Below are 22,302 nucleotides of genomic sequence, written 5' to 3'. Positions count from 1 at the left end.
ATCCCAAGTTTGCAATGTAGCCATGGAAACATTGTGCTGGGCCCTCCTATTAATTTTAAATACTTAGCTTTCCCTTTACATTGTTTTTATTGTAGTTTTATTGTTATGCAGATGGTGTCATTGTGAGTCACTTTATCTTTTTAGAAATAAGAGAGCAGCTCTTCTGTTTCCAAGTTTTCACACATGCTTTGAAGCCCTCCCAGACTGAACAAGCTGTCAGGACTTTATGTACTATCCGAGAAAAATAAAGTATTAGCCAGTGTAATCCGTATAAAGAGTAGGATGCTAGAAAATACAAACTTGAATTTGTTTATTTAACATGAGAAAAGCAAGCATAGCAAAAATTCCTTGGAGGTGCCAAAATCCTAGTTACAAGCCTTCATTTCCCTATTTTCTCATGTGAATCCACCCCACCCCCCGAAAACAAAAAGAATGTTATTTTTTTTGGCAATAACATATACAAGTCTGAGTCTTACCAGCCTTCCAAACCTGACTCCTTATTTTAGACTTCATGCATGTCTTAACCATAGGCTTTCACTAGGAAAAATAAGTAAAGAATGAATTATGACTTCTGTTTTTAGAGAGTGAAAGAGAATTGCAACACAGTGGAGAGATGCCAGGTTTCAGTAGTGGTAAGATCTGTAATGCTGTGCCTATTAACTTTTGATTGCAGGAAAACCAGATCCCAAGTTGGCATAAGGAATGAAGGGGAATGTGAGAACAGTAATCCGAAGCAGGTAAGGTTAAACACTGGCTAAGGGCAAAGATAAGCCAGAGGCTTTCCATTTCTTTCTTAGGTGGAATGCCTAGAGGGAAACAATGTGTGTGTGTGTGTGTGTGTGTGTGTGTGTGTGTGTGTGTATTTTTTTTATTTATTTATAGCAGAGAGAGAGAGATTCATCCTTCCTCTGGTTCACTCACCAACTAGCTGCAACAGCCAGGGTTGTCTGGGCTGAAGCCAAGAGCCAAGAATCCTAACCTGCTCTCCCACATGGGTGGCAGGACAGATGTGCTTGAACCATCATCTTTTGCCTTCCCAGACACATAAGCAGAGAGCTGGATGGAAAGTAGAGTAGCTGGGGCTTGACCAACACTTTAATGTGGAATGCTGGTGTCAAAAGCAACCGCTTAAACTACTGCATCACAGCACTGGCCCAGGAAGGAAAAAAGTCTTCCTTCACTTGAAATGGAATAATGAAAGTTAAATGCAAAAGCAATTGACAGTTCCAAAACCTAGACCAAGTTACTTTGGTGCTTAGATGTTTGAGCTCTGGTTTGACTTTGCACTATAAATAAGACTCATTTGTAAAGACGTAATGATCTTTTTCTTGTATGTATGTATGTATATATGTATATATATATACATATATATATATGTATATATAATTAAAGTGTCTTTGTCTAAACAAAGAAATCAATAGGAGACTGATTTAACCTAAAAGTAAACCCCAACACTGTTACTCAGTTTCAGGAGATCTTAGGCAAAGTACTTAGACTGAATGAAATTTGAACTGAGTGGCTTCATTCTATGCGATAAGTCTGAGTTTATGATGGTCATAGACTGAAGACCGTGTCTTACACATGTCACACTTGTTCTAGCTGAAAAGTTTTCCTAATTTTCAAGGTCTGCTGCCTTTATGATCTGGGAAGGAGCTTAGCACACCCTACTTTCAATGTCTTTTCTGTGTTACCTAAGAGATTGTGGTCAACTGAAGGCAAAAATTCTGCCCTACCTGAATTCTAGTGCATGAGAAGTTGATGAATAAATGAATGAGTAAAGGAGCTGCATTCTTAACCGTGTGAATTGTAGAGTACTTATTAAACTGCATGTACAAGGTTCGCGCCTCTGTGACTCTTACAGGTGGCTAAAGCCCATCCATCACGGTGTCAGATGTGCTAAGTTATGTAAACTTTGGGAAGACACTGTTGTAATCATTACAAGAAAGATGTGAATGCCAGGTTCTTCTGCCTGTTCTTTAGGATGTTTGCAGTGATTTTCGGGCATATGTGAAGGATGGACGACTTGGATGCACAAGGGAAAATGATCCAGTTCTGGGTCCTGATGGGAGGACACATGGCAATAAGTGTGCCATGTGTGCGGAGCTCTTGTGAGTATCATCACCCCCAAGTGGACCTGCAAGGATGCACTTGATTGCTGTCCTCAGGACCACTCCATAGATAAAGAAGCCCTTTTCATGAATGATGCAATTATTGGTCTTAATAAAAGTACTCTCAGAAGGATTTCTTTTTTTTTAGCTACAAGTTCTTAAGAGGAGAAATGTTGATTTGAAACTTCTAAGTTTTTTTTAAGATTATAATACCTTGAAATCACACAGTATAAAGTATATTATCTCTCAGAAGGCATTTTAATCTAGAATAATCTGGGTCATTTGTTGGGCAGTATTGTGTCATTTGGGCTTATGTAGAGAATTTGTATAATCACAGTCTATTGAAAATAGTAAAAGTGCTGTATGTTTGAATCAATTATTTCCATAAAGGAATATTCTGAGAGGGAAGAACTGTTGGATTAACTGCGCTCTGAGTGCCTGGCACTGCTGTTGTAGTTGAAAACTCATATGGAAGATCCTGTTTACTTTTCCTATTCTGGCTGTGTAACAAGGTGTAGACTCAAATCCATGAGTCAACGAACCTTAATGTGTTGTATTCACATCACTGGAACTTCGAGATCAGGATAGAAAAAGATTTAACATATTGATAAACTCCATCCCTGCCTTCAGAATTACAGTTTGCCATCACAGAATTGAGGAGCATGTCCTGTCAGGTTTATAAAACAGTCATTATAGCAGGTATCCAGACAGGAAATCCACCTGATTTTCACTTTCTTATCTGGGAGGCATGCCCTTTCAGTGTTCAAACCTGCCTTAATGCTGTGGTTTTCTGTTGCTTTTCAAACTGTAGCTTAAAAAGACTCATAGTTCCTTCTGACTCATAGTTCCTTCCTCAGTAGAGCTGAGATGGCCATGTGTGACTCCACTGGAGATTGTAATCTGGTAACTGATGTAAGAGGGTTTGGAAGTTTGGGTCAAATTTAGCTCTATACTTTTCAAAAAGGCAAACACATTACAATTTTTTAAAAGATTTATTTATTCTTATTGGTAAGGCAGATATACAGAGAGAAGAAAAGAAAGAGAAAGATTTTCTGTCTGCTGGTTCACTCCTGAAGTGGCCCCAAAGGTCAGAGCTGAGCCAATCTGAAGCCAGAAGCCAGGAGCTTTTTCTGGGTCTCCCACATGGGTGCAGGATCCCAAGGCTTTGAACCATCCTCTACTGCTTTCCTAGGCTACCAGCAGGGAACTGGTAGGGAAGTAGAACAGCTGCCTATATGGGATCCTGGTACATGCAAGGCAAAGACCTAACCAGTGGGCCCAACTTTAGAAAAGTTCAGCAGTCAGAGGCAGGTGTTTGATAGAATGGTTGAGAGGCCACATGTTGCTGTTTCTGGGTCTGGGCTTCCTGCTCATGCACACGGTTGCAGGCAGCAGGTGATATATTTGAGTTTCTGACACCTACATAGAAGTCCTGAGTTGAGTTTTGGCTCCTGACTTCAGCTCGGCCCAGTCATAGATGTTTTGCAGGAAATCAGGGAGTAGACGAAGTAAATGGGAGATCTCTCTGCCTATCTCTGTGTCTCTGTCTTAAAAATAAATATGTATATATTTAAGTTACACTGAAGGGTGTGGATAAAAATATCTCCAGGGCTCCATCTCCTCTCTCTCCGGCATCACAGCATTGTTTTAAAGTCCTGGTTCTGCCTGTTAAAGGAAATTTTCTTCTGTTTGTCAATCAAGATATCACACCATCCAGTTTTCAGAACAAAGCTTCTAATTGACTGTCAGTGAGTCACACCCTTTTTTTTTTATCTCTGCCAGTGTCTCAGCTCAGGCATTCAAGACAGGAAAATGCTTGTCTCCTGTAAGTAGATGAGTTTCAACAAGTTGTGGCGGAGGATAGCAGAGTGCTTAGCATAAAACTGGACATAGAAAATAAAACCAAGCTATACATTGTCCATCTTTTTGCTATTCTTAATAGTTTAAAGGAAGCTGAAGAAAATGCCAAGCGAGAAGGTGAAGCCAGAATTCAACGAGAAGCAGAAAAGGTAAATGACTCGCCAACAAAAAAAATTGCTTTTTGTGGCAGTGAATATCAGAAAACTTCATTGTGAACGTTTGAAATAATGCAATGTCATTGGCCAGTATTGAATGGATTTTCTACTTCAAAAAAATGTCCACAGACTATTGCTAGCTAGGGCATTAGAATCAGATTTAGAGTTCACGTGATAATCAAAATGTACAGATTCCAACTTTGCTTCTCCACCATTTTTTTCAAAAGCTGCTGTAAGACTGAAATTTATATAAACTGAACGCTGCTCAGCTTCCACCTGTATTCTCTCTGGTTTAGTATAGTCCCATTTTTGCTGTGCACAATTTTGAATAAATTGCAAAATATTGTGAATTAGACAGGATTAACTTTGAAATGATTCTAGTAGATCCATTGGAGTATTACCTATAAATTCCATTAACACAAGTTGGACTTACTCAATTTTCCATTATGGTTCTTACCTTTAGAAATATCTGAATTTATAAAGAGCGTGTCCCTGCCTAAACAAAACTTTCAAACACTGAGAACTTGATTTTAAAACAAAAAATACTCTTAAAATTAATCAGCGAACAGAAGATCATTCTGTCTCTCCACCTCTCTCTATATTTGCTTTTACCACAAAAAATAAATCTTTTAAAAAATTAAGTTGTTTTCAAATTATTTGACAAGCTAATTTCAGTCAAGTAAAACTACCTATCCTAGTAGCTGGTATTTCTCCTAGTAGTTAAGATGTTTGTAACTCACATAGGAGTGGTTAGATTTAAAATGGCTCTAGTCTCTGGCTCTAGCTTCTTGCTAATGTAGACCTAGGCAGAGCAGCGACAACTCAAGTAATTGTGTTCCTGATACCCGTATGGGAGGGCTGGGTTGCGTTCTGTATGCCCTCACCCCCTGGGCATGTGAGGAGTGAACAAGTAAAAGGCTCCTCTGCTCTCTGTCTCTCATAAATAAATATTTCAAAAAGGATATTCCTTTTACAATTGAACATTATTAGTGACTAAGCACTATAGGTGACACAGGCTGGATTTCTCAAGCGCAGAGGTTACTAAAACCTACTTTAATGGGAGAGATAGTTACTTTGCTAAATGGCTAGCCTTTTCTCAGACAGTCCCAACACCTTAATTCTGTGGGTGTGTGATCCTGAATAAAGCATGCCCTCCCTGAGCCTCAGTTTCCTTGTCAGGAAGTTTGGAGGTTTGGATAAGTGATCTCTGTTTTACCTGTCTGTCGAATGAGAAACTATGCTTGCATGGTTGCGTACCAACTCAAGCATATTATTGTTGTCAAATATACAGCTTGTCTTTTCCTGTGGGAAAAGCAGGTATAATTATTGGTAGTTAAGAGTTGAACTCCACTTCGTGACACTATTCAATGAAGTTAAGTTCTCATTCTCATATTTAGCATTCGGGGTTTCACTTTGGAAAAGTCAAATATGCTGAGCTGTCAAAAGTTTGCTCAATACACAGCAAAGGGGTGAACAGCAGTTGTTTGGTAACTGGCAAATTCCAACCTAAAATGTGGGGCCATCATGTGATACCATTTTATTACTCCATAAATATAGAGTTTTCTCTTCCGTGTTTTTGATCAGGTCTGGGATAGCTCCCTCTTCCTCTCTGTGACAGGGGTCGTTATTGTGGAGGGGTCATTAAGCTTAATTATGTGGAGCAAAACTGCTTCATAGTAATGGCTCAATATGTGACCCCTAATTAACCTGTCAGCAAGTTGCTTACAAAAGTGTTTCTTCAGAATCTCTTGGGATGAATCACAGCTTATAAACCAAAATTACCATTGTTTCTCTAATGGGACTCATTAAGCATTAATTTATGGCCGACTGTGATTATTGGGTGATAGTCCTCTGCTGCTGTGTTCCTAGATTTTACAGCCAGGCAGTTGGGAGCACACCCATTGCTCCTCCAAACACAACCACCTTTTTATTAGGAGGCAATTGGGAATCTCTTTTAAAGTATCCTAATAAAACTTGGATTAGTGAAAAGAATCAAAGAACATGATCTAGAGAAGAACCTACTATGCAAGCCTTCATTCAGAAACGTCACTGTATAGGCTCTAAGATTGAGATCCTCAAGAAGATTGGTCTTTGCTATGATCTCCCAATGAGTTACAGTATAGTGGCCTTGGTCACCTGACTCCCAGTCACACTTTTTAAAAAATAAAAAAGATATATTTATTAATTTGAGAGAGAGACAAGAGAGACAAAGAGACAGAAGTCTTGCATCTGCTGGTCTATTCCCTAAGTTACTGCAACAGCAGAGTGGTGCAAGGATCCAGAAACCTCTCCTTGGTCTCCCATGAGTGTTTAGGGGCTCAAACACTTGGACCATCCTCCATTACCTTCCCAAGTGCATTGGCTGGGAGGTGAAGCAGCCAGGACTTGAACCAGTACCTATATGGAATGCAGGCACTGGATTCCGTGGCTTTACCCCCTGTGCAACAACACCAGCCTCCCCAACCCTAGCCACACTTTTTGTGTTCATAGTTTCTTGCTGACATGGGAAAATCAGTCTCATAAAGTTTAGAAGAAAGTTATACAGCAGCAATTTTTATAGGTCATGTTACACTAATGTATTTTATCACAATCTATTTCTTGATATAAATTTATCTTCTAGCCTAGTATAACCACTATAGAAGTCAGTAGGGAAAGTGCTTAGAGACCTGCAAATAAACCTACCATATGAACCAGCTATTCCACTCCTAGGAATATATCCAAAGGAAATGAAATCTGCATATGAAAATCCTGCATTTACAGCAGCACAATCTACATTAGCAAAGACACGGAAACAACCCAAATCCCATCCAAAGAGGAGTAGATTAAGAATCTGTGGTACTACTCCATGGAATACAACTCAACCATTAAAAAGAATGAAATTCTACCATTTGCAACCAAATGGTCCCAACTAAAAATCATTATGTTCAGTGAAATAAGTCAATCTCAAAAGGACAAATAGCGTATGTTCTGATACAAGGCAACCTTCATGCAAAATATAAGGTCAATAGCCCTTTCAATACTGTTTGTGCTGTAAGTCACGAGTTTTGATATTTTTTATTTTCATTTCTTCAAAATCAGTTCTTTTACTAAATTTGTCACTGACAAATCATACGATAGCATCATTTTCTCAAAGAATGCTTTGTTTTCTTTTTCATCTCTATTGACACATTGGTTATTCAATAGCATGTTATTTAACTCCATAGTGTTGTGAATTTTTAAACTTTATCCCTATTGTTCATTTTGTTCTATGGCTTTTCATTTAAGGGAATGTATAACTGTGCAGTAGAGACTATCACGTCCAGATATATGAGGATACTTCCAAATCAAAGATGGACTCCCAATGAAACTGCTGGATATATCTAGACAATAGGATGCTGGGCTGTATGCCTCTGTCTGTACCAGCAACGTCAGGACACACTTAAATAGCAGCATGCTGGACTTATGTCCATTTATGAAGGACTATACTATTGTAATAATATGGGGGAAATCAGTTGGGTGGGGGGGGAATTTGGAAAGGGAGAAAGGGAAATCCCAGAGCCTATGGAATTGTATCATAAAATTAAAAATAAAATAGAAGAGAAAATCTTCTAGCCTAGGGGTATTTGAATTCTATTTTTATGTTAAATGTAACCTTCATCAAATAGAAGAATTTTCAGAGTATAAAGAAATCTGAAAATATTGAGCCAAAGTTTCAAGAAACTTGAGAAAAATCGCCTGCATTTTTTGATATTTACAAAATTTTTTGAGGTTTTCTAAGCAAATATGAGTCTTGATGATTTATCTTTGTAAGGTAGAAATGAAAGGAAATCAGATTTACTTTCTCTGAGGGTTTCCCAGGAATGTCACTAATGTTCATAGATAAAGGAGACAAAGGACACAAAAATTTTCCAAAGGCTCACAAAGAAAATAAATATTTTGTTTCGTTCTGCTGGGTATTATCTTGTTTCTTTCTCCTTGCCAATTATTTTAGATTGTTCCTGATCCCTACTAAGTAATTCTAAAACATTTCATCTCATAAAATCTGTCTTCTGCTTTTCAAAGTGCTTTTCGTTTTGTTTTGTCCTGGTTGTTCCATTTCTGTTGTGGCTCTATTGTAACCTCATGAAAGACTTTTTTTCCCCAAAACGAACCTAAAAACTAATAAGAGCTAGCTACTTTTGGTTATAGTATATATTTGTTCAACCTTATTCATGCTTGGAGTCTTTTAATAAATACAGCACATGATAGATACGAGTTTGGAGTGATGTGGCAGCAGAATCACTATTTCTTACTAATTCTCACCAGTATCTTACATGTTTTCATCAGTACGTCTAGGCATAAAAAAATCTTATTGTTATAAGTCAATGCAGGGCCCGGCGGCGTGGCCTAGCGGCTAAAGTCCTCGCCTTGAAAGCCCCGGGATCCCATATGGGCGCCGGTTCTAATCCTGGCAGCTCCACTTCCCATCCAGCTCCCTGCTTGTGGCCTGGGAAAGCAGTTGAGGACGGCCCAATGCATTGGGACACTGCACCCGCGTGGGAGACCCGGAAGAGGTTCCAGGTTCCCGGCTTCGGATTGGCGCGCACCGGCCCGTTGCGGCTCACTTGGGGAGTGAATCATCGGACAGAAAATCTTCCTCTCTGTCTCTCCTCCTCTCTGTATATCTGGCTGTAATAAAATGAATAAAATCTTAAAAAAAATAAGTCAATGCATAAACGTTTCTGGATTTGAGAGTAAGGAAATGATTATAAAATGTTTTCTAGGATCTTTGCAAGGAATATGAGAAACTTGTGAGGAATGGAAGACTTTTCTGCACACGAGAGAGTGACCCAGTCCGTGGCCCTGACGGCAGGATGCATGGCAACAAATGTGCTCTGTGCGCTGAAATTTTGTGAGTATAGAATCACTTTCCCTAGTCACTGAATAGGTGGAAACGGGAATGCTCTGAAAGATGGGGGAAAAAACAGTGTCCTCCAGAAACCATATCACTGTCTCATAAGTTAACACTAAGGATGGATGTCTAATTCTGAGTACAAATAGATTCTACTTTCTAGCTGGAAGACTGACAAGAACTTCTTATCTCCTCCTGTATCCTCTGTGAGCCTCTTTTTGAACTGCTTAGTATGGAACAAGGAGAGAAGATGGTACCAAGACTTTGGTGGGTTTTCTTCAGTAATTAGCTCATAATAACAGAATTCTGTAGAATACTCTCAACAAAAATTCATGTTGCAGCAGTTTGGTAAGCTGCTGCTGTGGATGCTACTAGCCCATGTCAGGTGCCTGGTTTGAGTCCTGGCCACTCTGTGGTTGAAGGCCAGTTTCCTGCTAATGTGCCAGAGGAGTAGTGGGTCATGACCCAAGCCGTTGGGTTCTTGTCACCAGTGCAGGGGACTTGCATACAGATCCTATTTTTGGCTTCAGATTAGCTGTTGCAGGCAGCTCGCTCCCTAGCTTACTCGCTCACTTGCTCGCTTGTTGTCTCCTTTCCTCCCTCTCTCTCACTCTCTCTCACTCTCTTTCCTTCCCTCCCGCCCGCCCTCCCGCCTTCTGTGTCTCTCATTCACTCTGCCTTTCAAATTAATAATCTTAAAAAAAAAAAGCTTTTGTTCATACGGTAATTGGATTGCTCACATGTTTCCATCTGGGACATATGGTCTCGAGAGAAATTCAATTTCTACAACATAATAAATTATGACATTTAGGAAGATGTCTCTGAAAAGGCCTCATCACCCTTTCTTTCAGAACCTTGAAATCTAAAAGATCTTTGCTGTATATCACCTTACTTACAATTCTTCCATCTTGGCCAGCTGCCGTCCCTCCTCTTGTAAGCTGCATTTAAGGGTATCCTTCCTTGGGTAAGCCTTCAAAAAGCCCTTCAGTGAAACTCAATCTTCATAATCCCTGGTAATTTTGTTTTACAGCAGTCATCACAATTGGTAATTATAATAATTATTTCTATGACTCCATGTTGACTCTGCATCTACCTTAGTAAGCTGCAAGCACCAGGAAAACAGGAAATGTGTCGGCATTCACCGAGTGCCCCTGAGACCTAGCCCTTAGGTCACTAGTGAATGAATGAATAAAGATGTGAATGAAAATGCTTACTCTCCAGAAGGTTAAGTCTCATAAAAAATAAACCACAGACATGTGCACCATGTATATATTGTAAGACAGAATGAATGTTGGGCCACAAGATCAAAATATTCACATCTCAAAATGCTGCAGATGTAGAGCTTATTTCTCTTAGGGGACTAGATTGCCTTCTGGAAAAACGTAGAAGTTTAAAAGGAGAGATGAGGAAGAGATCATTCTATGTAAAGGAAATTACACACATAAAAAGACGAATTGAAAGGAGTTTTGCGGGAGACTCAAGCTGATTTCAATGTGGTTGTACCGAACGCAGGAAAACTTAACTGCTTTTCCATCTCTGCTTAGTGACGTTTTGATAACATGAAGACTTGAAACATCTCTACTGCTTTATTTTTCTTTTCTAGCATGTGGCAATTTGCAGAAGAAAAAAACAAGACAGACAAAAATCGGAGAGAAGCTGAAGAAAATGTTAAAGCTAAAAAAGAAATAGAGGTGAGGGTTAGTTTGATAGACTTTTGTGCATGTTGTATGTCTTATTCTAGTACGCATTTTCAATATTGGTTAATATTTCTGCCACTACTAAACGACCTTCCAGAAATTAACCTTGTAGCTACAGTTTTGTGAAAGTGAGAAAAATAATTGCCGCATTAAAATATCTAGCTGTTTGGCAGAAATTAGTCACATTAATAAAATATTTCTACACTCCTAGAGCTAGCTGATTATCTGACTTCAAAGTTGATATGTTTTCTTCAAATGTGGTAGTTGTCGGAGAGCGTGTCTTTATAAAAGCAGCATCGTTGTAGAATTTTTAACATGTTTCCTTTGAAACTGTATAGTATTCTACTTCATTTTAAAAAATTAGTATAAAAAGATTCCCTTTGTTTCGTAGACAGTACTGCTGCTTCTGTTACTCTTTCTCCCCCGTTCCTTCTTTGTCTTTTTCTCTCTGCTGCCTCCCCAATTGCTAATTTTTTTTTCCCCAATTGCTAATTATATTCTCTAACTTCAATCCTTAGTCACTTAAATCTTCCAGTTCATCTGATTGGGAACCTTTCTAAAACAAAGATGTGGTTCTGTCATTCTCTCTTAAAAATCTTTTTCATCTTTCCATTATCTAAGAATAAAACTTAAATTTCTATCAAAGTTTAGTAGCTTAGCTTTGATCCATTTTCAAAGTTTACTTTCCAAACTTTTTTTTTTTTACCCTACGGATTCTTTAGCTGCTATCCTAATGGAAATGACAGACTGTTTCAAAAGAATATGTTTCAATGCTGACATAACTTTTCATAACATGTTAACTCCTGGGAATTTTTTGATTTTTGACACATCATATTCCTCCAGATAGAATATAGGTGTATGTTCTCTGAATTTCCATGAATCTTTCTTTCCTTTGTCCTTGCACATACTTAATTGAAATCTGTGTCATATTCTCTGTATATTGCAGGACTTCAACTTTTTCATTACCTGGTATAGGATCTAAATCACATTCTTTCTTATGTCAGTACATTTGCTGAAAACTGAAGTGAACGAATATTGTAAGGAGATAACTGTCACAAAATTTCTAGATGATCTTAAAACCTAGGAATTTTTCTATCCTGAATTCATCTTTTCCATTTTCTTTGATAAAAATGATTTAAAATTTATTATAGGGAATAGGCAATGTTATTTAATGGTCTCTTTTCTTTATTCAGAAACTCTGCAGTGAATTTCAAGATCGTGCAAAGAAAGGGATACTTTTCTGCACGAGAGAAAATGATCCTGTTCGTGGCCCTGATGGAAAAATGCATGGCAACTTGTGTTCCATGTGCCTAGCCTTCTTGTGAGTATAGATTGTTGGAGAAGGAGGATACTCTGCAGATACTCTAATCAAACTGACTTCTGTCATAGATGGGGAAAGTAGCTCAAAACAAGGAAGGGAGAGGCCCACAGTGTGGCCTAGCAAGTAAAGCCAGTCTGATTACTGGCACCTCAGATGGGCACCAATCCATGTGTTTCAGTGCCTCTGTTTCCTATGCAGCTCCCTGATAATGGCCTGCAAAAAAATAGGAAAAGGTGACCCAAGTGTCTGGGCGTCTGCTATCCACATGGGAGAGCTGGAATAAGCTCCCACCTCCTGGCCCTGGCCTGGCCCGTCACTGGCTGTTGCAAACCAGCAGATGAAAAGAAGTGAACAGCAGATGGAGGATCTCTCTCTCTTTCTGTCTCTCTCACTGTGTGTGTGTAACTCTTGCAAATAAATAATAAATGAAAATGGAGAAGGAAGTCGAGTAAGTTAAACAGAGAGCAAGTAATACAGCTGGGGGTAAGGAACTAGCTCTTCGCTTGTTTGCTTCAACGTGCATTCTCAGAAACGTCCTGGTAAGCATGACGTGCTGAAGCTTCATTTGTGAATCTGTTTTGCCACTTGTTAGGCTGCTCGTCTTCCACTGAGGTTAGAGTTTGCAGTAAGCAGGTGACATGGAAATTGAATGAAACCAAACTTACCATGAGAAATCATAAATTCCATGAAAATTCCAGTAAGTGTTACTTTATATAATGTAACATTTCTCAGTAAGCTAAAATTGGCAGTCCCTTTCAGGATATAGTTTGACTTTCTGTTGAATTCAGGTTAAGTGTCTGATTTAGAATCTATAGCTTAAAAAAATTCTTTTTTTAAAGAAGGAGAAGGGTTAAAAGGGAGAGAGAGGAATGGGGAAAAAGAGAACATCCAGATAACTTCTTGCAAACCTGGAAATGTCTGCAACAGCCCAGTCTGAGCTGGGATCAAATCTGGAAAGCGTTAACTCAATCTTGGTCTCATGCGGGTGAGAGAAGCATGATTCCTTGAGTCGTCACCCTGGCCTCCCAGGACACTGAAATCAGGAGCCAGACCGGGTGGCAGGTGTCTTGATCAGTATGCTAAAACGATAAGAATGACAAACCCTCTCCTCTGTGTTTTGATTGGCTGCAAATAGTTAAGTCTGCATACCATGCAATTCTATTTCACAAAGTAATTTAGGGAGGTGATTTATCAGTGTATGAAATTATTGACCTTTCCACATTGGCCTCATGTTTTGCCCTTTAGATTCACCGATCGTAAGTAATCAATATATTTATATTTCAATGCAGTGTGGTGAGTGCCTGATGAGGTAGACACAACATAGACTTGAGGGAGAAGATTGTGATGATGGTCGTATCAAGAGAGGATAACCAGGGCCCTCTCTGCCTCTCACATTTTTTGAGAAACAAGTCCGTGTGCTTTGTAAGGTCATTTCCAGTCCATTTCCGCTGTCATTATGGTTCCAATTTGATACGTTTTTTTTTTTTTTGATGATGCCCTTTTCTTACAACAGGAAAGGATAACTTAGAAAAAGCAAATTTTGCCTATAAATATTGACGTTTTTAGCCATAAACAGACTCTATGAAGAAGTCAAGATATCATGCCTTATTGGAGGCTGTTTTCTTGATATGTTGTGAGGAGGGGAAAGTCATACCTTTCTAAGGAGAGAGGACAGATCACCACTGCAGGGGTGTGGAGAAAATACTGCAATTGTGTGGTCCTAATATATTCAATTCATTTTCTCTCTCATTCAGTCAAGCAGAAGCTAAAGAAAAGAAAAGGGTTGGAGCACAAGCAAGAAGTAAAAGAGAATCTGGAAAAGCACCCTCCTATGCCGTGAGTGGGGCCCATTCCATAAATCCTCCCAATTTGAACATACTTCAAAGAGCCTAAACTGAGGGTAGAGTCTTGCCTTGCAGAGTCCCCAGAACATCTTAACTCTTGTATGTGGGATTCACATTTGTGCTCTGGAAAATTGGTCTCTTTTTGCTACTTCAAAGATTAACCACCTAAAATGCAAAGAAGTTATTTGGACTTCAAAAAATTGAGTTTTAATTCTGGTTTTGCCACCTGTGCACTGTGTTAGCATTGGTTGACCACTTCCCAGAGAAATTCTACATTTATATTTTCTACATGTGATTTTTCTGAAAATGCATGATTTTTTAACCTCTGAAATATTGCATTTATTTCCAAAGCCTTAGATCAGTTATCATCATGTTATTCTTTTTTTTTTTGACTATTCAATTTTTTAAAATTATTAATTACATTGCATCATGTGACACAGTTCAATAGGCTCTGGGATTCCCCCCACCCCTCCCCGTAACCTCCCCCCATGGTGGATTCCTCTACCTTGTTGCATTACCACAGTTCAAATTCAGTCAAGATTCTTTCCTTGCAAGCATATACCAAGCACAGAGTCGAGCATCTTACTGTCCAGATAAATTCAACGGTTTCTTGGGGAGACCATCTCTGGTCTGAAGGCAGAGCTGGCAGAATATCATCCCGATCAATTAAAAGCCCCAGCATAACATCAACAACAATTTACAACATTATGGAATTAATTGGCATGTTATTGAGTAACCAATATGTTAAAAAATGCAAGTTCTTAACCACATCCTGTGACTTCTTCATTGACATTTCAATTTTAGTTTATATACAATGGGTTCTATACACCTTAAAATGGCTATAGGGTACTATTCAGCTGTCTCGTGTCTATTTCCATTTTAGTATTTAGCAGTTTATAGTGTTGAAGCATAATTTTGCTGAACTTGGCAGATTTTAGGATAGTCTAAGCTGGCTTATAACTCTAACAAGTCATATGTCAGCAGTTGAGGTGCAGAACACTTTAAAAAACAAACAGAAATTTAGAATAGATAGAGAACAACAAGGAAAGCTTAGAACCAGACAGGAAACAGCGTGGACTCACATATGCCTTACTAGGTAGAACACAAAGATTTGTTACTTCTCACTAAGGTATTGAAGATTTCTCTGCACACCCCTCCTAACACTGTTCTGCATCATGTTATTCTAATGATGAAAGTCTTCAAATTCCCCAGTAGCTTCTATCCTTTCCATTGTGTATCTAATATGAACACAGATCATGTTTCAGAGTAAAAATCAGACCATAATGCTGCTCTGCTTAAACACAAATAGATTACTATCAACAACAGGGGTATGTTTTGAGTCTCCTTAGCTTTCTTACATGGGTCTTACTCCGACTTAGAGATTCATATGCCTCTATGAACCCTATAGTTCCTCACCTGTTTTACTTGGCTGATTTTATTTGCACAATGTAGTATACACACTTCACAATCCTCTTCTTCGTCCCTGGAAAATCCTGGACTCTCTTCACTGTCTCACCTACATTACTGTTGACCTCTGCCTTCATGTCCAAAGTCAGAATTATTGTTCAAGTCCTTAATGTCTCAGATATTCTTGAACCTTTACATTTGCACTTATTTTATTCTGTTCAGATTATTGTAGAATTTGGTTGTCTACCTCTTCTAGTATGACTTTACATCTTATTTGCCTCTTAGCAAATGGCAATAATTTGTTGTAGAATTGAATTTTACATTTGAGGAAGACAGAATTGGTTTAAAGGGAATTTGGTTTTAAAAGTCTCTCTTGGTTTAAAGAGAGAGAACGTTGGTTTTTTTGCCAGTGTCAATACTTGAATTTTCTGCTTTGACTAGAAATAAAAGACTGTATCTTCTTGTCTTCTGTGTCTTGGCAGGAGCTTTGCAGTGAATACCGAAGCTTGGTGAGGAATGGAAAGCTGCCTTGCACCAGAGAAAACGACCCCATCCAGGGCCCGGATGGGAAAATGCATGGCAACACCTGCTCCATGTGCGAGGCCTTCTTGTGAGTACAGATGCAGCTGGGAAAGCAAGGGACAGTTTGTATTGTCCACTTCATTTCTGTGTTCCATGATGAAAGGACCACTCCAATAAAATGAAAGAATTAAAGTGTATCTAGAAAGACTATGTAATTGGAGAAATGTGTGAAAACCTTATCGTTTATGAAGACTTGGGAACTTGGACAAGTGGGAGGACCTCAGGCTTGAAAAACTCAAGTAGTTTCTAAATGTGGAAACCATTAGGAAAAAGTTTCCGGCTGTCTCCATAGTTGAAAGTGAGGGCAGTGCACCTGCCAGTGCCACTCAGGAAGAGAGTGTCCAGCTCAGTGTTCATCGATCTTGCTCAGTGTCTAGGATTTCTGTTAGGATGACTTAGCATTCAATGTCACAGAGGACGCAAGTAGAGAGGATACTGACAGTTGGAACAAAAGCTAGAGAATTATCATAGAGTAACGAACATTGGCATTTTAGAGAATCACCCTAGACTAAGTTTCAAATCACTTATATAAAATTATTTCTTTGGAAAAGTTGTGAATTCTATCAGTCTTTAAATCGGGTCTGCACCAGTAGTTTCACTATATGAAGTTCTGAAGATTCCATAGTTTGAATACAAGGGTAGGCACAGAAAAGGCAAACATTTGTTTTAATTACGTTTGGCGTCACTCCAGATCTGGAGAGTCTACAATTCTTATTTGTCTCCTTTTCTTTATTTTCCTCCTTTAGCCAAGCAGAAGAAAAGAAAAAGAAGGAAAGTGAATCAAGAAATAAAAGACAATCTGAGAATACAACTTTTGTGGTGAGAGGACATTCGCCAACAAGCAAGAGGTCTATGTGCCTGGGTGCCATAGACAGCATGCAGGGCACACAGGAGTTCCCTGAGAGCGTATGAAACATTTGTACAGTTTGTGTCTGCCTGTGTACATGTGCCGGTGTGCAGGTGTAAATACTTCGTCATTGAGGATCTGCAGCTTTTATCACTTAAAAATAGCTGTGCCTTCCAAACCATGAACTCTTCTAAAATAAACCGGGAGCTGATTTCCGTTTAAGAAAAAACAAAGAGATATAAATTTAGGCCTTTTTTTTTCTTTTCTTTTTCTTTTTTTTTTTTTTTTTTTTTTTGTCTGATCGGTCCTATGTTCACCTCCTCCAACTTCCCTCCATAATGTCACAGGAATTGTGTAATGAATACCGCAAGTCCTGGACGAATGGTCAGCTTCTTTGCACCCGAGAGAATGACCCCATCCAGGGCGCGGATGGGAAGATCCACGGCAATACCTGCTCCATGTGTGAGGCCTTCTTGTGAGTACAGCTGCAAAAACGTGCGCAGTAGGACCACCATAGGTGGTTCTCAGACAGTTGCAATTACTGTATTTTCTTCCTTAATGTAGCATTTGGTTCTGGCTGACAGGTTCAAATACATAGTAAAAAAAACCAAAAAAACAAAAAAACAACACATCAAGAAAAAAGCAATTGGAAAGCTTTCAGATTATTCAGGCATGCACACACATTTCATGATCTCATGGATACATGGAAACAAAAGAGGGAGATCATGTGTAGACAGTAGAGGCTGGGTGGGGAACAGGAGTGAAAAGATGTTGATCAAAACTATAGTGCGACTAGATGGGAGAAAAAAGTTTTAGGGGACTGTTGCACAGCATGGTGACTAATAATGTTGTGCACTTCAAAACTGCTACAAGAGCAGATTTTAAATGGTCACATCACACAACTAAGCGTGAGCATGTAAGCTGACTGACATGTTAATTTATCTAACTTGTTCATTTTGCCATGTGTGTACAAAGTGCATGAAAATAGAATATTGAATCCATATGTATAATTATTTGTCTATCAAAATACTATTTTTAAGAACTTCAAAATAATATCCTCTATGGTAATTTAGAAGTAATCTTGAATCTTTCACACACAAAAGGAAATTATCCATGAAAGTCATACTAGTTTGCTTCTAGCTTTCTGAAAACTTACCATCTGAAATAATAGATGGTGATAGGTGCAAATGCCACCAGACAGAAGACATTTTATCAGACTTTTCTCCTTGTAGTGTTGCACCATTTTCCTTCATGCCATTCTATGTGATTGTAAGAAAGATAATTGAAATGGATAAGAGCTGGAGAGAGCTGGGTTCAGCATCAGAATCGACCTTATAATGTGGCAGGGAAAGATTGAAGAATGACGATTTTTTTAATTTCAGAAGTAGATACGTACCTATAGGATTGATGACAAGAACTCCCCTCTCAAACAAGCATCTGTGATTTTGCTAAGCTTTGATTTTTTTCTTTTTATCAAAAAGGAAACCCAATTCACTTTAATTTAGGAATTTAAAAAAATGTATTTACATAGTCTTCCAATGTAGAGAACAAAATATTCCAAATATCTTATCTCCCACAAAGTTAACACATAGAACACCGGAAAGCTGTTAGATGGAAAGTTAGAAAGATGATCACACAATTATAACCAATATTTAAGGAATGCACATAAATGATGTTTCCTAAGAACTTTGCTATTAAATCATATTTAATCTTCCCAATAACCACCTGAATGACATCCGTATTGTCACAAATTCCAGATGAAAACTAAGGACTGGCAACTCAGTGTATAGATGCAAGAGTAGGAAGGCCCCACACACATAAAGAAAATGATAACTGTGTCTTTATCAACTTCTGGTGGGTACATTTGTATGTATTTGAGTTCCTTTCTGCCATCTAGTGGTCAGCTGTGGTGCCTCAGATAATTTCTCACCAGGAAAGAAAATGCGTCTTAAACTTTGTCAGTCATGATAAAATTTAATTAGTTTTTACGTGAAGAAGCATGAAAAATATCCACAAGATTAAATATATTTTCATTTCTCCTGTAAAAAGTATGCTATCAAAAGAAATTCCATCACCCCATATTTTATAGAGATATTAATAAGAGTTACGATTTTCTTGACACTCATTTTTCTCTTAGCAACTTTTTGTGTATTTTTGTACAATGTAGCATGAAAGTGTTCAAGTTTTTATTGATTAACAATTCTTATGTTGACTGGAACACAGTAAAACATTTTTACAAATTATGTAAATTTTTTTAGTTAAACATAATTGTTTGTGTCACATATCCAATTATGGTATAGATCTAGTGCACATATTATGCCATGGTTATCCAAAATAATAAAAGGCATCACTTTCAGTTCATTTCAATCATATGCCTATTTTGGGAAGATTTAGCTTTCAATGGCTGACCTTAACAGCAATCCTTTACGTCACCTATACTGATCACTTTCTTCCGTGTTATACCATACTACTATTTTTATTTTATACTCATCAACTCACTTATTCCCCCCTCCTTCTTTCCTCCTCCCTCACCCTCTTGTTAAAGTTGAGGAGGGCACATAGGTCAAGACATTTGCTATTCTTCTGAAATGAAATCTTAACTCCAAAACAATTAATCACTGTACTGTTCAGTCTCCCCCAAGTCGAATCTCGCCATGTTATCAGAGTGATCATAGATGCGAAGGATCACCAGGTAATGCAGTATTAGTGTAGTACATATGACTCATTGCTTCAGGGACTTTTCTCTTGCATATCCTTTTTGGGGTGAGGTGAACCATTCGGGTTTACCGTCTAATAAAATTACAAAGTGCATGGCTGGATTTTGGGGGTTCCTTGAGAACAGTCAAAAACAATGAATGATCAGTCTCTGAACGTTCAGCTTCTGTTCTACTGTATTAAGATCTGTTTCTTTTGTCTCTTCCCCAACCCCTTCTCTCCCTTACATTTCCTGTTTCTTACAGCAAACAACAAGAAAGTGCAAGAGCAAAGGCCAAAAGAGAAGCTGCAAAGGTAATGATTTCAGGAATGTTGATGCTATGCTGATTTGTGTGTGTGTGTGTGTGTGTGTCTTTGCAATAGCATTCTGGTTATCTTGTTGGCAAAAATGCTCCCTGTTTAATTTTCATGCCCCAAATGAATAACAACAGAAAAGCATTTAAACTGATTAAACAGACCTTTTCTGAAAGTTTTCAGAGTACCAACTTTATTTTGTGATTAATTTTGAGATTCAGTTCATAGAAGGTGGCATGTTAACTCTGTGAGCCATTCCCCCCATATTTGGCCTTAATTAGATTTCGATTGCTGAATTCAGAATATTGACATCAGTATGTTTGGTTCACTAACTTCAGTTTATTTCAAATACAAGGTACAGGATTACAATCATTCCACATTACAAAATGTAATCTTCCCTATGCATGTACAGTCATATTTGATTTTCGTGACCCACCTAGCTATGGGGAAGTTACTAGTTCTTTCTCTTGATTAGCATCATTACAAGAGTACTTCAAACAGAGGAACAAAAGGAACTAAAAGAGAAATTCATTCTGATACAAAATAAAATTGGAATCCATGCATATGAAGGGTCTTCAAAAACTCCATGGTAATATCTGTCAGGTGCCTGGAAACATTATACATGGATTTCAATCTTTTATTGTGCAAACATTTTTAATTCCATTTTCCACAGACCTCTGAAGTACTATCATATGTAGGTTCTTTGACTTTTTCATTACTTTCAGTCTGCCTCCTGTGTTTTTATGATTTTACAGGTAGTGGAGTCAAATTTATCAGTGTGTGCATGTTGGAGTACTTTTATACACACATATGTATGTGTGTGTGTCTCTCTCTCTCTATATATATATCAGGTTTATTTATGTATTTGGAAATCAGAGAGAAGGGAGACAGAAATCTTCCACTTGCTCACTGACTGTCCAAATGGCCTCGGTGGCTAGTGTTGGGCCAAGCAGAAGCCAGGAGTGTCATCTGGGCATTCCGTGTAGCTGGCAGACTCACACACATGGGTCTTGAGTAGCAGCCAAATATGTGATTTACCTTTATTTATTCTATAAGCAGCGGCTGCAGAAATATACACCTATTAATTATTTGGACAAATTTGATAGACAGCAGACATTTAACTTTAATTCATTTTTTTATGTAACTATTTCTGAAACTTAATTTTTATTGGTAATTTAGAATGTTTTATCCTCCATTATTTGTTCAAATTCCAAGTCCTTTTACATTTTCCCAATGGTTCTAACATATTCACCTTGCCCTAGACTGGAGAAGATGTCAGTTATTATTGAGCGTTGTGGTACAGTGTGTTAAGCTCCTCTTGTGATGCTGGCTTCCCATTTTGGGGGTCTGGTTTGAGTGCCGTCTGCACTGTGTGCTCCCTCTCTTGTCACCTGGTAACACACCTGGGATGCAGTAGATGACGGTTCAAGTGCTTGGGTTCCAGCTCTCCATATGAAATACCCTGAAGCAAAACCTGGATCCCTGCTTCAGCTTAGCCTAGACTTGGTTAGTGCCAGATGTTTGGGAGTGAACCAATGGAAGAAAAATATCAGGTGTCTCTCGAATGTTCTCATTCTCCTGCTTTTCAAATATGTTTGAAGGAAATGTATAAACAATTTTAAAACTTACCTTACATATATATGTATATATATGTGTGTGTGTGTATATATATATATACACACAGAGCAAGTGAGTGAGAGAGAGAGAGAGAAGGAGGGAGAGAGAGAGAGTGCAGGTTCACTCCTATCTGCTCGTTCTCTCTGTTCTCTCTTCGACTGCCCACACCAGCCAGGATGACGCTGGGACCTGAGAAGTCCATCCAGGCCTTCCTTGTAGAACACAGGAACCCAGTAACTTGAGCCTTCACCACTGCCTCCCAGGACTGTGAGAGCAGACAGCTAGTCAGGAGCAGGAGCCAGGGATTGAACCCACGCATTGTGGTGTGAAATGAGACATGGATGCTTCAAATGCTAGACTCAGTATCTGCTCTGTTTTTGTTTCTTAATTTAAGCTTCTTTACTTTTTCTCTTCTTTCTCAGTATTCTAAAGATAAACCACAGTCAGCAATGTTCTCAATTCCCCAAGTTTCTTCTTCCAAGCCCATTCAATCCTCATCTTTCATCTTTTACAACCTGTACACTGCAGTATGTAATACACACACACAAGCTTACGCATGATTTTTAAGGGTCTTTACAAAACTTTTCAGCCTCTTTTGCATCTTGGTTCTAAATGGCCTCTGGAAGACCATTTCCTGTAACTATTCACAGGAAAAATCAGGGCTCTTGATGAATGTTTTATAAATCCCAATTTATGGTTGCAATGTTAGTTTGGTTTTTACTCTGTATTCTTTATGCTTTTGAATAGGAACGGTAGAAAGCTGTTATGGGAAAATATTTTCTTCATTTTCCAGGAACTCTGCAGTGAATTCCGAGACCAAGTGAAGAACGGGATGCTCATATGCACCAGGGAGAGTGATCCTGTCCGTGGCCCAGATGGCAAAATGCATGGAAACAAGTGTGCCATGTGTGCCAGTGTGTTGTGAGTCTCCACCCCCAGCTCTCCCACTGACTCTCCTCCCACATGTATTGTGGAGTATTGCATG

General features: G+C 38.6%; 1 protein-coding gene across 2 annotated transcripts in view; it reads left to right on the top strand.

Annotated features, from left to right (window-relative positions):
* The window catches only part of SPINK5 (serine peptidase inhibitor Kazal type 5), a 68,845-nt gene that overhangs the window by 18,256 nt on the left and 28,287 nt on the right, over positions 1–22,302 (top strand). The window contains exons 6-17 of one of the 2 annotated variants that reach the window (XM_058677455.1): positions 674–737; positions 1,981–2,108; positions 4,051–4,117; positions 8,866–8,993; positions 10,597–10,684; positions 11,884–12,011; positions 13,766–13,847; positions 15,745–15,872; positions 16,591–16,663; positions 17,039–17,166; positions 19,652–19,700; positions 22,111–22,238. In XM_058677455.1, coding sequence (XP_058533438.1) covers positions 674–737; positions 1,981–2,108; positions 4,051–4,117; positions 8,866–8,993; positions 10,597–10,684; positions 11,884–12,011; positions 13,766–13,847; positions 15,745–15,872; positions 16,591–16,663; positions 17,039–17,166; positions 19,652–19,700; positions 22,111–22,238 — 1,191 coding nt within the window. The remainder of the gene's footprint in view (positions 1–673; positions 738–1,980; positions 2,109–4,050; positions 4,118–8,865; positions 8,994–10,596; positions 10,685–11,883; positions 12,012–13,765; positions 13,848–15,744; positions 15,873–16,590; positions 16,664–17,038; positions 17,167–19,651; positions 19,701–22,110; positions 22,239–22,302) is intronic. The other variant, XM_058677456.1, reaches the window with a different exon arrangement.

Source organism: Ochotona princeps, chromosome 19 (genome assembly GCF_030435755.1).
Source record: "Ochotona princeps isolate mOchPri1 chromosome 19, mOchPri1.hap1, whole genome shotgun sequence".
NCBI lineage: Eukaryota > Metazoa > Chordata > Mammalia > Lagomorpha > Ochotonidae > Ochotona > Ochotona princeps.
The sequence above is the reverse complement of the archived record's forward strand: the minus strand, read 5'-3'. Positions and strand labels throughout refer to the sequence as shown.